Below are 13,283 nucleotides of genomic sequence, written 5' to 3' on the forward strand. Positions count from 1 at the left end.
ATAAATTCTTTTGGGAATACCCTTGCGGTGTGTTACAGTATTTAAAGGCTAAGGGAAGTATAATCCTGCCTGCAAATGTTCACGCACACCGCAGTCTATTGCCGTCACTCACTGAGTCACACACACGCGCGCACACACACACACACACTTATCAGCTGATATTTGCTTCATATGCCCCCCACCTGTTGTGTGCTCAGGTCAGCACGTTCAACATGGAAGAAATTAAGGAGGCGCTGGCTCAGGTTAGACATCAGAGAGAGGAGGGGAAAGCACACACTCCTACTCTGCGGCTTTCCCCTACTTTCTTTTCCAGCATATTCCTCGAAATGTATGAAAACATTTTTGAAGTACAGCATCCTCTTCTACTCAGGTGTCTCTTTGTTGTAAATTTGTCCGACACACAACTCGTCTTAAAATTGGGCAACTGTAATGTTTAGTGATGAACAATTACATCAACTGACATTTTGTTTAAATCTTTATTAATTAGAACAAATGGCAATGTGCAGTTCCTGCAAAGTGGACACAGCAGGTCTGAGGTGTGCAATGAAACAACCTTCAGCAGGTTTCTGAACAGCAATATGATAAATGAACTGTCAGAGCGTGAGAACCACTAAACTGCTGCTGAACATGGAAGTAGCTTTTCTCTTTCCAGTTAAGCCATTTATCACATTAAACCAAATAAGAAATACAAAAATTATACACTAAAACTGCTTGGCACCTTAACCAGAGGACCTGAATTAAGGAAAAACAAGTTAAATCGATATAATATAAATAATGTTAATAATCCTACATTGCCTCAAATATAAATTCAGAACCTAAACCCAGGATGTGAATTAAGAGAGCTCCTCGTCATCCTTCTCATCCCCTTGGTAATTAACCTTTCCTCGTGATTCATAGACGTCCTCTGGAGTTTGGCCAAACACGGCCCCGGTCCGCTTGAGGAGGTAGACTCCAGCATGTAAACCCCCGACATTGACCCAAACAGTGTGCAGCTTCCTCCAAAGTCCTCCCATCCTCGAGATAGCCTGGAGACGAAATAAATCTTGTCAGGACAAACTAACAAATGAGACATTTGTTTTGTGTAAAACAAGATCTCTGCTTAGACAAATACAGCTGGTAATAGTCTTTTTCCATGATGCAGCGACTGAGCTGAGTTAAACCTGTATCACTCAAACTGTGGAGGGATTATTTTCAGGATAAATTGATTCTGCACACAAGCTTTTAAGCAGGAGGACCACATTAGGTTGTTGATAAAGAACTGCATAAACATAAAAAAAAAAACCCCACTGGTATTTACAAATGATCCCACCTGATGGACTGCAGTAGGGGGAAATCACACCAACAACACTGGCTTTTTCCATTTCACAACAGAACATAACTTTACCATATAATACTAATGATTTAATGAGTTTGAACTAATTTGGGAAAGCCCATGTACAACAAAGGTCAATAGTAAATCACGTCATTGACCCACGATCCTGTTCTGATGTCTCATAGCACCACCAGTTATGAAGTTTTCTTGTTCACAAGTCAATTTGACTGCAAAGCATGGGGGGGATTTTAAGAAATTATACATTTGAAACTAATTCATTTCTTGTTTTGTTACAACACATACATCAGTCTCCATGGGATCACAACAAAAAGGTTCAACATTGATAAGTGACTTCACCACAGAAGGCACTGATATTAACATACTGTCAAATCTCATCAAAACTAATACTATAGCGTTTTTTTAAATATTGTAGTTCATTTTAAAAACTATCAAACCTGAATGAACTCTACATCAAATTCACCGCAGAACCTACTGTGTCTATTTTTTCATTAGTTATGGGAAGAATTGCTAAATAAATTCTACTGTATTTTCCCTGTGCTGTTTGACTGTTTTACTCAGCACTTTGTAACATGTTTTCAAAAGTGTAGTTATTATTTTTAAGTGTAGATCACACACCTCATTGACTTCATACACATTTTTAGCTAAGCTAGCAGTGTGGCTCTAGGGATGGTAATGTCGGTCTGTCTGTCCACCACATTGGTCCAGACTGAAATATCCAAACTACTGTATTAGATGGATTGCCACCTTCATAGTCCCCAGTGCATGAATCCTAATGACTTTGGTGATCCTCTGAATCAGCTCAAAATGATGTCAAGTGTCAACCTTCAATGGCGCAAGTACATGTAGCCATTACAAGTACAACAGCATCATTGTTTTTCACACTCACTCCCTGGCTTGGCACATCCTAATGTGAAATCACACCACATTACACAATATGGTCAGTGTGTTGCACTTTGGAGTTTAGTGTATTCTCAGGTTCCATTGAAGGAACGACAGCCTCAGACTACCATTTATTTCTACTGTGCTCATAGCAAATGATGTTACACATTTTGGCTACCACTATTTCATCCCCCCACACACACACACACACACACACACACACACACACACACACACACACACACACAGAATATCCTTTGGGCATGACTGAAGTCAGCCACTTGATGAGGCTTACAACATGGCCACTGCTGGCTAGGAACTTCAAAACAGAAACAACTTGATGTAAATGCATTATATTTAGAATTACTTCCATGACAACAGGTTGTATACACAGTGCACTACTTAGTTTAATCTTGACACGCCTCCATCTCAAGCTCACTGAGATGTGGAGAACCATTGATTATAAAAGGGTGGAGATACAAACCAATACAATTGTCCTTGGGTGGAACACGGTACTTACACTGTGTATTGTCATACTGTATGAGAAACAAGCAACAACATCACGCCAATGGCGGCATATCAGAGAGAGTGCAGGTTGCACGTGCACCCGGGCCCCCATCAGCAGTTAATGATAATGACAACAATGATTTGCTGAACAGGTGCATCTACCTGTTCCCGCTGCAGCATAAATGACTAAAACGTTTCTACCACAATACCTATTATTATTACCTTGTTTACCGATACAAAGTTTGCATCTATCTTTACTTTATTCATCACTGATTAAAAGCAGCACCTATCGGGCATGTTACATGACATAAATGGAAAACAGTTGCATGTTGCCAAAACTGTCTGAGAAATCATGTTTGTCCCAAATGAAGATGAATTATGATGAAATGATGAACAAAGAAGGGCTCAAAAAAGGCAACAAGTTTCCAAACTCAATAACTCTTTTTTTTTTCTGCATCATTGTCAGCAAGGCAAAACAATGCAGCTAGTGACATCATTAAGTGTGTTGCCTCTGTGTTTGTTGATGCACCCACTTACACGTCTGTGTGTTGTATAACATAGCTTTAAAGGATCTATCACTGGTCATTGTCCCATTTGTTTATTTATGTGAGTTAGGTGCTGCTTTATGAATAATAATGCCACTGAGGAAGGCAGCTGTTGTATCCCTAATAGGCAGTCTGTTGCGGGCATATGCTGCCAACAAGTGTACATCCAGATTAACATTTGGATTAAATGTGGGATTCTAATCCGATACATGTCTTTTTATCAAATTCAGCAAATATCTTCTCAGTCTGCTAGCTGTCCGTTCAGTGTGTGCGCTGAAAAAAACCCTCAGGTGTTTGTACACAGCCCTGGCTCTGTAAATGGGAAATAAATCAAGTGACTCGAACAGAGACTATTCAACACTATTCAACACTATTCCAGCCATGATTTGTGTGTCAGGTAACGTTAAATTACTTGCCCACAGATATTCAGCTTACTGTCTAGTTTGCCAAGATATGCTGTTGTTGTGATGTTAGCTATAGTAGCAGGAGAGTTGTGAGTATCGCTGTCTGGAGCTGGTTTGCTGGCTCTGGGAAACCGTCTCGTCCTCTCTGGCTGTTAGCTTCACAGTAACTGTAGGTACAGTTTACTAACCCACAACCTACCTAACGTTAGTTACATTACTTGCTGTGTCGTTGTTCGCTCTATATCATGGTATTGGATTTCTCCAGCATCGCTGAATCATCATCAGGAAATTGGTGGGAGGACAGGACTTGAAAGTTCTGTTGTAATGGTAACTTATTTTCCTTAAAATATCTGTAATGTTTTAACTGAAATTCCTGTTATCTGCATGAGCATTAGGATTACCTTGGAAAAGCATTTCTTGTCCTGTGTCAACAAGACAGCCTTTCCTGAGCCTGGTCTGCAAACACGGGCCATTTCTCTCAGACAGGAGGGGTAAAGGTCCCAGTTCTTCTTCTTAGAGCCCATCCTTCAAGAAAACAAAGGACAGATTTTACATCATGGTTGATGAATGTGTGGAATGAAAGTGCTCAAAGATAAATCCACTGTTTCTGTTTCAGTATTCAAAACATCGACTTATGCAGTATAATTTCTACATACTACTTAATCAACCATGTACCTCTTCCCAAAGGGCATGTCAGTGATGATTATGTCAACGGAGCTGGTCCTTATGGGCAAATTGCACAGATCCCAACGCACTGTGTCAATGGGCAATCCAGATGCACTGTTTGAAAGGACCCAAAAAGGATTTAAAATCATTATGATCGTCAGCTACACAAAATTGTACATTAAAAGTACCTTCTTATGAGATGTCCAGCTGTCCACCCTCTCACCTGCCCTTGACCGCCCTCCGTTTCTGGATGTGACATATATTATTGACTGTGCGGTTAACTGCCATTTCATAGTTGTCACCAGCAATGTAGAATGAACTGTTAAATTCAATGGCCCCCTTTAGAAGAAAAATATTACACAATTAGTAGTCTGTGGTTTTATCATTACTGAAAGCCAGGCAAATCACATTTGATGATGTTGAGCAATATTCAGGTTTGTGTGTTCAATCTAGCAATCAGGACATGGCTTCAGAATGGTTGTGCAAGGATGGAAATGCATCACAGATCAGTTACAGGCTGGAAAAAAACTGCATGTTGACACAGGAAACGTTTTTACTTTCTGATAGTGTTAAGCGGCCAGATGTTGAAGCAAAGCCAAGCTAAGCAGGCCTGAGGATGAGTGATAAGCAGTAGGCGATTTGTTAATTTTTAACAGGGAGGATGGCCCAATGCCCCCCCCCAAAAAAATGTATTCAAAGGCACTTTTGGTTCAAGCTCTGTTAATTTTTGACCCGGCCTCTGTCATGCAGCTGCCGCACTTTATCTTTCTTTAAATGATAAATTGTTGAGAATTGAGTGTTTTTATCTTAACCGGTGCCGCTTTTCTAGCCTTTACGGCACTGGTTTAGCGGTCTGTGAGTCGAGTCAGTGAGTGAGTTACACACACAGGGAGAGTAGAGATGAGACGAGTTGGAGAAATAATTTCACATGGCGTGCTCTAAAAAGAGAAAAGTAGACAGCGGAAACAGAGCTTTTAATCAATAATGGACAGACTAACATGTTCCATATTCTCACAGGAAGTTCAAAACCGGTATGTGTCATATGTTCCCGAGATCATGGCGATTATTAAAAGTGGTATTGTCGCCACTACAAGGCAAAGCAAAGAGGATCTTTTGAGAAGGTTAACAAGGGGGATGGATTTTGGTCATTTTGCTAACAAGGGGGATGACATCCCCTCTCAAATCGCCTACTGGTGATAAGTAAGCATCCTTTTTTTTTTTTTGGAAAAAACAAACAAAACATAAATAAGCTAAGGTCACTGTAAACTCACTGCAATGAAAACGTACATGTTTATTAGTACTTTATTAGTACTGTGTTTATTCTTTGCACCTAATGATTTTTTCTTCTAAGCCAAACTTGCAAACATATTGTAAGAATATTGTAGTCAGATGTTATGTCTCACCTCCAAAGGTATTGCTCCTGTCCCACACATTGGATCAAGTATTATATCAGATGCCTGAGGTTTACACAGCCTGTCAACAGACAATAGAGTACGAACATAACACCAATACAACATGATAGGTTTTATTATCATATGAACTAATTTTATAATGTCAATATATAGCATCCACGAATCCTGCTGTTCTTCTCCTCAGATGCCCCTAACGCGTTCCTGACCCTGACTGTTTTCCTCAAATGTGCTGAGATTGACATCATCCCAGCACCCAAGAAAAATGCAAAAGCATTCCTGTAAGACTGCTGCTCAAACTCATTAGACCGCTTCCACTTAACACTTCCCCTGCAAATATACATAGCACATACAGTACATTTCTACTATCCAGTAATGCTGTCTTAAAACTATAACATTTAAGGACTGATTTTACTTGATTTGATTGTTTTTTTTATCTTTTCTACTAACTGACTTTTATTGGAAAGTGAGTAAGAAATGGTCATTAACAGCATTGCAAATCTACCGCAGCAGCAAAAACAGTTTTGACCTACCAGAACACTGAACATGACTCTCATAAACACGTAGTTCAATTACTGAACAATTCTGCCCGACAGCATTTTATGTTACACCCAACTGCACTATTAACTGCACCCGTCACTTCAAACGTAACTGTGTGCCAGTGACTTAATTAAGAACCAATTTAAACTGCAACTAGTACAAATTCTAAATGTGAAATACTTGAATTTGATCCAAATAATATTCATAGTGCTACTGTTAGCACTGCATTTCATTGTTATATGTAATAATTCGTATTTCTTTGCGTAACTCTCATTGTACTTATTTGGAATGTGGTAAAAACATTTTTTGTTTCACTAAGTACCTGTGTAATTGCCAAATAAGTGCAAAGAAACTGAAATTTGAAACATATAATCATAAAAGTTTATTTTGGATAATATACTCAATGAACCTAAAAAATAATTTATTTTTGGAAATTCTAACTGCAGCATGACTTGATAACAACACTGAGATGACGTTTTCAACTCGGCACCGATAGTACTGTACTTGGGTACAGTGTGTCTAAATGGACTAAAGTAATGCCTGTTAAGTATCCGGGCTATTTGCCTCTGTTGTACAAACCACAAACCATAGTCTCCCCTGAAATTACAGAGGGCTTTGAAATTGGTTAATGATCTCTGCCCTCTACTGTCTCCAATTCAACATCAGCACTATTTCTACCTGTGATGTGGACTTAAATGCACCACAAGCACCAAAACAAACAAACATCCAAATATTAGCTGAACCAGAACAAGTAACAAAACAGAATTTAATCAATGAGCAAACCTTGTCTTCAGTAGTCAAAATACCTATAATTTTCAACATCTACTAAATAGAAAAATACCGAGAGAATTCTTGATATGGTGCACAGATCATCACCTCTGAGTGAGAGGTTTACAAAATAATGTAGATAAACTGTTTTCGGTTCTTTTTTAAAACAGAAACATCAAAAACTGCATTTTAACTTGTCACTTACACATTTATGTGCTTATCTTCATGGAAAATGATACTTAGCAGAGCTGTTATTTCTTTATTTTGTTACGCCTTAAAATAAACACTAAGGTGTGACTTCGAGTTGACCAAGAGTTGTTCTTGACTAGCTAGATGTATTGGATATGCCTGCATTCAGTCAGGGCAGGCATGCCTACCTCACTGTCAACTTAGTTATGTTTACTTTTAGATGGAAGAATTGTTGTTTAGCCCCACCAACGTCTTTTGGAAATCCTTTGCAAAGGATAGGTTTAAACATATTAATCCTTTCATTCTCTCAACTTATGTCTTACAGTTCAGGTTCCTGCTGATGAGAATTTAGTGTGTGTCTATTGCACCTTTTTCTTCTAGTGTGAGTATATAAATTAATTCTTCTGTTGTAAGGTGAGAATATTTGATTGTAGCATGGCAGTATTTTTGTCACCAACTCTTCCCACTTCTTAACCTTGGTAACTGTCCAAGGCAACTGTCACTGAGACACACTGTGTCATTATGACAGCAGTTCAAAAGTTAACTTTCCAAACCAAAATTATTCAGCCAATTAGACATTTGGAATGAAATCTTATATAAATAATATGAATATTAACAAAACACTAAACGTTTAAACACATTCAGGAGCTCAACTAGATATCTATCTATCTATCTATCTATCTATCTATCTATCTATCTATATTACCTGAGCATGCCATAGCACAAGGTTGACCGCAGAGTAGTGGGTCCAAAGTGACTGATATTTCTCCTGTGAAGACTCTCTTCTGTGAGTGCAATGCCGATCACCACCTCTTCTTTGTGTATGTTTAGTAAAACCTACAGTACAGAATCATACAGCACATGATTATTATCAATGTAACCATTCTTTTATTCTATGGCGCTGAAACAATCAGCAGAAAATTAATTGCCAACTATTTGGATTCATTGTTTCACTAATTTTTCAAGCAAAAATGCTAAATATTCCCTGGTTTCAGCTTCTCAAATGTGAGGATTTGCTGCTTTTTTTTTGTCATATATAATAGTAAATTGAATATCTTTGGGTTTTGGACTATTGCTTGGATAAAGCAAGAAGCAGGAAGACATCACATTGGGCTTGGAAAACAATACTTATTTGAAAATAATACTTAGTTGCAGGCCTAATATTCTAGTCTATTATCTTTAGTAAACTGAAATGTTTACCAGTTATTTCACCATGCATCCAAACATGCAACCCAGAATAGGCACTGAAACTGTCTGTGGACAAACTACAGTTTTAGTAGTCAAATTACACACACCTGGCAACTGCTACCAAGCAGTAAAATACTTTGAGACAAAGGCCACAGATCGTTATCACTGTGTGAAAACCTTTTTAAATAAATTTAAGAAACATACACATCATCGTCATCATTTGATACAATGCCAAAGCCTTTTTCAACTTGTCACATAATGCGAACAGCTTATCTTCACGGAAAATGTTACTTAACTGAGTTGTTATTTTTTCTTTTGTTACTCCTTAAACTAAACATTAGGTTATGCCTTGCAAATTTATCTTACATTATAGGGAGAGTTTTATTTTGGCAATTGCAATGGTATTTAGTTTGCGTCAGTCCCGTCTGAACAAGCATGCCTACCTCTATGTCAAACTTTGTCATGTCTGCTTTCCACTGAAAGAATTCCTGTACGGCCCCACCAAAGTCTCTGGCTGCCTCATTAGAGGAAAAGCTGTGTTTGTCCCCGGCCCTGTTGCACGTCACACGAAACTTGACCAGTTTGGCCTCGGGTGCTGCCTCCTCTGAGTCCTGCATGCTGGACTCCAGGTCAGGTGTGCTCTCCGTCTTCGTCTGGCTTTCAGCTGCAGACGCGGCTTTAGGTAGCTCTTGCTGCTCAGTGTCAGCTACAGTGGCATCAGTGGCCTCACTATTAGGTTTTACTTTGGTGCCATTTCCTCCTTTCCGGTAGCCTTTCTTCTTTTTTATGGTGCCATTTAGTTTCCAAACCTCTAAGGCATTAGTCCAGGGGAGTTTGGAGGCAAGCTGCTGCAACTCCATCAATGTCTCCTCCTGTACAAAACACAGTGTTTATTACCCTGACAATAATGCACTTAACATCAGCTACAGCAGAATAAAGGTGGCTGTAAGATACCTTTGATTCTTTGAACTGATAATGATCATATTCTTCTACCACAACAAACAGGTTGTCCACAGACTTCAGAAGATGGACCTGCAGTGGGGAATTCAATGAACGGATAGAAAGACAGACAGGCAGATAGTCAGATAGATATCTTTTAGATGTAGATTTTCTGTACACCTGGCAAAATTAAACTGGGGGATCCAACATATCACCACTGGGCACAATTTCAACAGGTATTACCATTCAACACCAAAGCAAACAAAGTTTTCTATGCTTATAAGCAGGGTGCAAACGTATTTCTCCACCGGCCAAATAGCTAGTGAATGTTCAAATTTTACCAGCCACTCAATAGATTACCATTGTATTTTTGGCTGGTGAGTGAAGCAAATCTACCAGCCCCTTGTATATTTTACCAGCATTTGGCTGGTGGCTGGTGCTAATTATGTGCTGTGCTTATAAGGCAATTAGACACCTTGGAGGAACAAGGCATGCATAGGCTCCAAGTTTCGTACCTGGAAAAGCTTGTCAGTGGTTATTGGAAAGTATATACGACCACGATCTTTGCTGATACGTGCATCAGCCCCAATTTTCTCCTTGACCTCTTCTGCAGCAGTGTGCTCAAACCCTGTGGGCACGGTTGCTCCAATGGTGACGGTGATGATATCTCCAGTGGTGGCGTCATTCTCAATGGAGGAAGAAGTGGATGATCCCTCTGTGTTAGGGCCCGGCTCATCAGCCCCATCTTCTTGGGAGGACATGCTGACACAGAGGTATAACTAGATGATATGTGTCACAGGTGGTGCTAAGCTCAGTGGCTCACATGTAACACCTGCAGATAGAGAGAAGCATTCAAACTGTCAATGCTGCATATTTTAACATATTCCGGTGTCCATAACGAGTAATTTTAAAGGGAACAACATATTTTAAAGAACTACTGAGTACTGCCATGTTGTCAAAAGTTAGCATGACAATACTGTTTATTTGAACACTGTGAATAAACCTGTAACATTATTGCTGAAGAAGTAACGCTACCAGTTAACTTAGCTAACGTTAGCTTTAAGGAGCTAAAACGTTGTTACGAATAAAACACAAGGTAACGTTAGCAAATGATACGGCTTTTATATTAAACCGCTGCCACATCATGATACGTATTTATGTGATAAGCCTACCGGTTGAACTGTAGTTGACAATCGTGTAAAGGTGACTCAATTGTATTAAACTTGCTAACTGGAATCAGACCAACCTGTCAGACACGAGGCGACATGTTGTTTCCACTCAGCAGCAACAACACCAACACTTCCGGCCAAATCCTTCAGAATAAAAGCATCGCATTCACAAATGTAATCTGACAAAACTAAAGAATTTTGGACAAACTAAATGTCAAGTTACGCCTCAAAAATAAACCATAGGGCCTACACTGTACAAGGCTGACATTTTAAAAATAGTGTACAGTGTCGACTGTACAATTATTCTTAAGGTTTTATGCACAAACTATATGTCAAAATACTCACATTCACTCTGATTTTCTTTTTCTTTCTTTCTTTCTTTTTTTTTAATATCCGTGAATTATTCCAGAAGAATTCGAATTTGTATTGAAATGTTAACATTTATTTAAATACAAAGCTTACATGACAAAACAAAACTCAAAAACGAAATTACAGCTGTAGTTGAGAAGTTATTTTCATAACTGTCTGTCACTATTGTTCATTTGACCTTCATTTAGTGGGCATCGTGTTTAAATTCCAATTTACATTATTAAAATTATTTTAAATCTTAAAAATTTTGATTTTATTTTGAAAGCCATAAACCCAAACAGGAAATCTAGTTGGCGCCAGCGGGACTCGTCTTGATCATGTTTTTTCTGTCATCTTCACTACTACTTCCGGGTACATATTTCCCATAAGTGATCGGCAGAGGGCGCCATGATATAATTTTTTTGAGCTGAGTGGGAGCACACTGACCAAAACCATTCATCTTACATGTAAACAACAAAGAGGGAGAATAGGAGAGAAAAAGAATAAGGCAGGGTAAAAGATATACAAGAGACAGCAAAATAACCTCAGGAGATCTAGTGGGAAAGAATAGAGAAATGATGGAGAAATAAAAATTATCATCTCTTTTTTTCTTACATTTCCTTCTATAATTATGGGCTGTTATTGACATTTACCAGTGGTTGTAATTCATTGTATGCAAATTGAAAGAGATACAACAGTTTTCTGATATTTGTGTTCAAATGAACTGGCTCACAATAGCGAAGCCAAACACACTGCCATTGATTTTTTTAAATGAAAATTATTACTCTCTCTCATGGCCAGTCCAGGCATTTTAGACATAGTCCTTTACAGTCACCCATAATCTCCTTTCCCCATTTATCATTTGTGATTAATGACGTTTATGTAGACAGTGGTGCTAAGACTAACTGTCTTCTACTCTGTCACATTTCCTTGTGTGATTAATTGAACGTCTGGGCAGTGGAAGTTGCAGCTTTAACTTCATGTGAGAGCTAAAGATAATCCTCTATCTTTTAGCAAACACCTGTGGAAGAAAATAAAGAGCAGTTCTTTTTATATTTATCTGTTTACTTATTCGCTGTCATTAAGTCAAGTTTAAAGCACTTCATTACGAAACAAGAAAACAAAACCTATTTTAAATTTTTTTAAATGTTTTCCTTTGACAGAAAAACGCCCATATCATAGCTTGTTTCACACTACATACAGCATGTTTACTGATTTTTTTGTTTGTTGTTTTTCTAACTTTTTGTTTCAGGTCAACTTCATTCTTTCCAACTGATTAGTAAGTGTGAAGTCTGAGAGACAAGTGGGTATGTGTTCATGTCAGGGAACGAAAAGTCCTGCACAACAGATGGCCACAGTCAGTACAGTCAGACACTCCAAAAACCTTTGCCAACATAATGATCTTATAAACTCATTAGCAAAGGCAACTTTTTTGCATGATGCATGAATTTATTCCCTCTGCAAAGAGAATAAGTGAAAAGACAGTGAAAAGAAACTCAGAGTGAAAAAGTAGTGCAGCTCCAGGTTTGCTGCTCTTGACAGAAGATCAAAAAGACACAACCAGGGTCCTGTTTGATCTGTGTGTAACTCAGGTGTTACTCATGCAGGTAGACCTGGTGAAATGCTTCTTTACATGTAACTCAACCTTGGCTACAGTAACATGCAATGTGGAGAAAAGAGAAGCATGCAAGTATGAGGGAATATCCTCAAAGCAATCAGGTATGATAAACCCAGTGGGATTATTCTTCAGATCCTTCTCTGTGTGGTATTACTTGTTAGAATAAAATGACATTAAGAGATATGAGTCGACTTCTTAGGGAAGAGAATACATAGCATATCAAGGAGACATCTCTTTCTCAACATGAGCGCTTGATGATTGATTGATGACAGTGTAAATCAGCATCAAGGAATACTTATCAAAGCCTACGATAGAGGTTGTCGGTGGTTTGCATTTGATTGTCTTGCATTGCAATCAAGACAGAAGTCAGAGCCTCTGTAATCTTTAACTAATTGGAAAGAAAATATAACAGTAAACACACCCTGCAATGAACTTCATATTTGCCCAGAGATACCATAAAAACATTTGAGGCCATTTTATGATGCTGTAAATACATTTAACAGCACATGACCAACAGCTGACAGCAGCGGGGCTGATGATTTCTTGATAACACTACAGACCTTTAATCCGGAGCCCAAAGAGCACTCATTTATTGTATTTCTGCCTATAATCAACCTGTAATTTCTAAATTATAAATATAAATCAGGAAATGAAAGAAATTGTACTTCCATATTCAGAAACATGTCACATTTTCTTTTTCTATTTAAAGGTTATATTGATAAAATTTTTATGTAGACGAATATTTAAAAGAGCTTTTAGAAAGGTGCAGAATTAAAGTATC

The 13,283-nt window shown here is 38.3% G+C and overlaps 1 protein-coding gene across 2 annotated transcripts; it reads right to left on the bottom strand.

The window, feature by feature from the left end:
• Positions 1-457: 457 nt before the first annotated feature.
• Positions 458-10,732, bottom strand: thumpd3 (THUMP domain containing 3). Of its 2 annotated transcripts, none has more exons than XM_044168925.1 (10): positions 10,614-10,732; positions 9,883-10,199; positions 9,383-9,460; positions 8,872-9,300; positions 7,947-8,077; positions 5,738-5,807; positions 4,558-4,673; positions 4,344-4,448; positions 4,070-4,193; positions 458-1,025 (listed from the first exon to the last, which is right to left on the bottom strand). In XM_044168925.1, the coding sequence occupies exons 2-10, from the start codon at positions 10,126-10,128 to the stop codon at positions 834-836; spliced, it is 1,491 nt and encodes a 496-aa protein (XP_044024860.1). In that variant the 5' UTR covers positions 10,129-10,199; positions 10,614-10,732; the 3' UTR covers positions 458-833. The 2 variants fall into 2 exon arrangements, with proteins under 2 accessions (XP_044024860.1, XP_044024850.1); XM_044168915.1 differs by having other exon boundaries at positions 10,540-10,685.
• Between the last annotated feature and the right edge of the window lie 2,551 nt (positions 10,733-13,283).

This window comes from Siniperca chuatsi, linkage group LG2 (genome assembly GCF_020085105.1).
Source record: "Siniperca chuatsi isolate FFG_IHB_CAS linkage group LG2, ASM2008510v1, whole genome shotgun sequence".
Taxonomy (NCBI): Eukaryota; Metazoa; Chordata; class Actinopteri; order Centrarchiformes; family Sinipercidae; genus Siniperca; species Siniperca chuatsi.

Bases quoted from the DNA above. Each gene is read 5' to 3' on its own strand.
- thumpd3 (XM_044168925.1), bottom strand. From the start codon at position 10,128: ATGTCCTCCCAAGAAGATGGGGCTGATGAGCCGGGCCCTAACACAGAG. The intron at 4,449-4,557 runs GTGAGAGGGTGG...CCTTTCAAACAG, and splicing joins CGGAGGGCGGTCAAGGGCAG to TGCATCTGGATTGCCCATTG. The intron at 4,194-4,343 runs GTACATGGTTGA...GTTTTCTTGAAG, and splicing joins GACATGCCCTTTGGGAAGAG to GATGGGCTCTAAGAAGAAGA.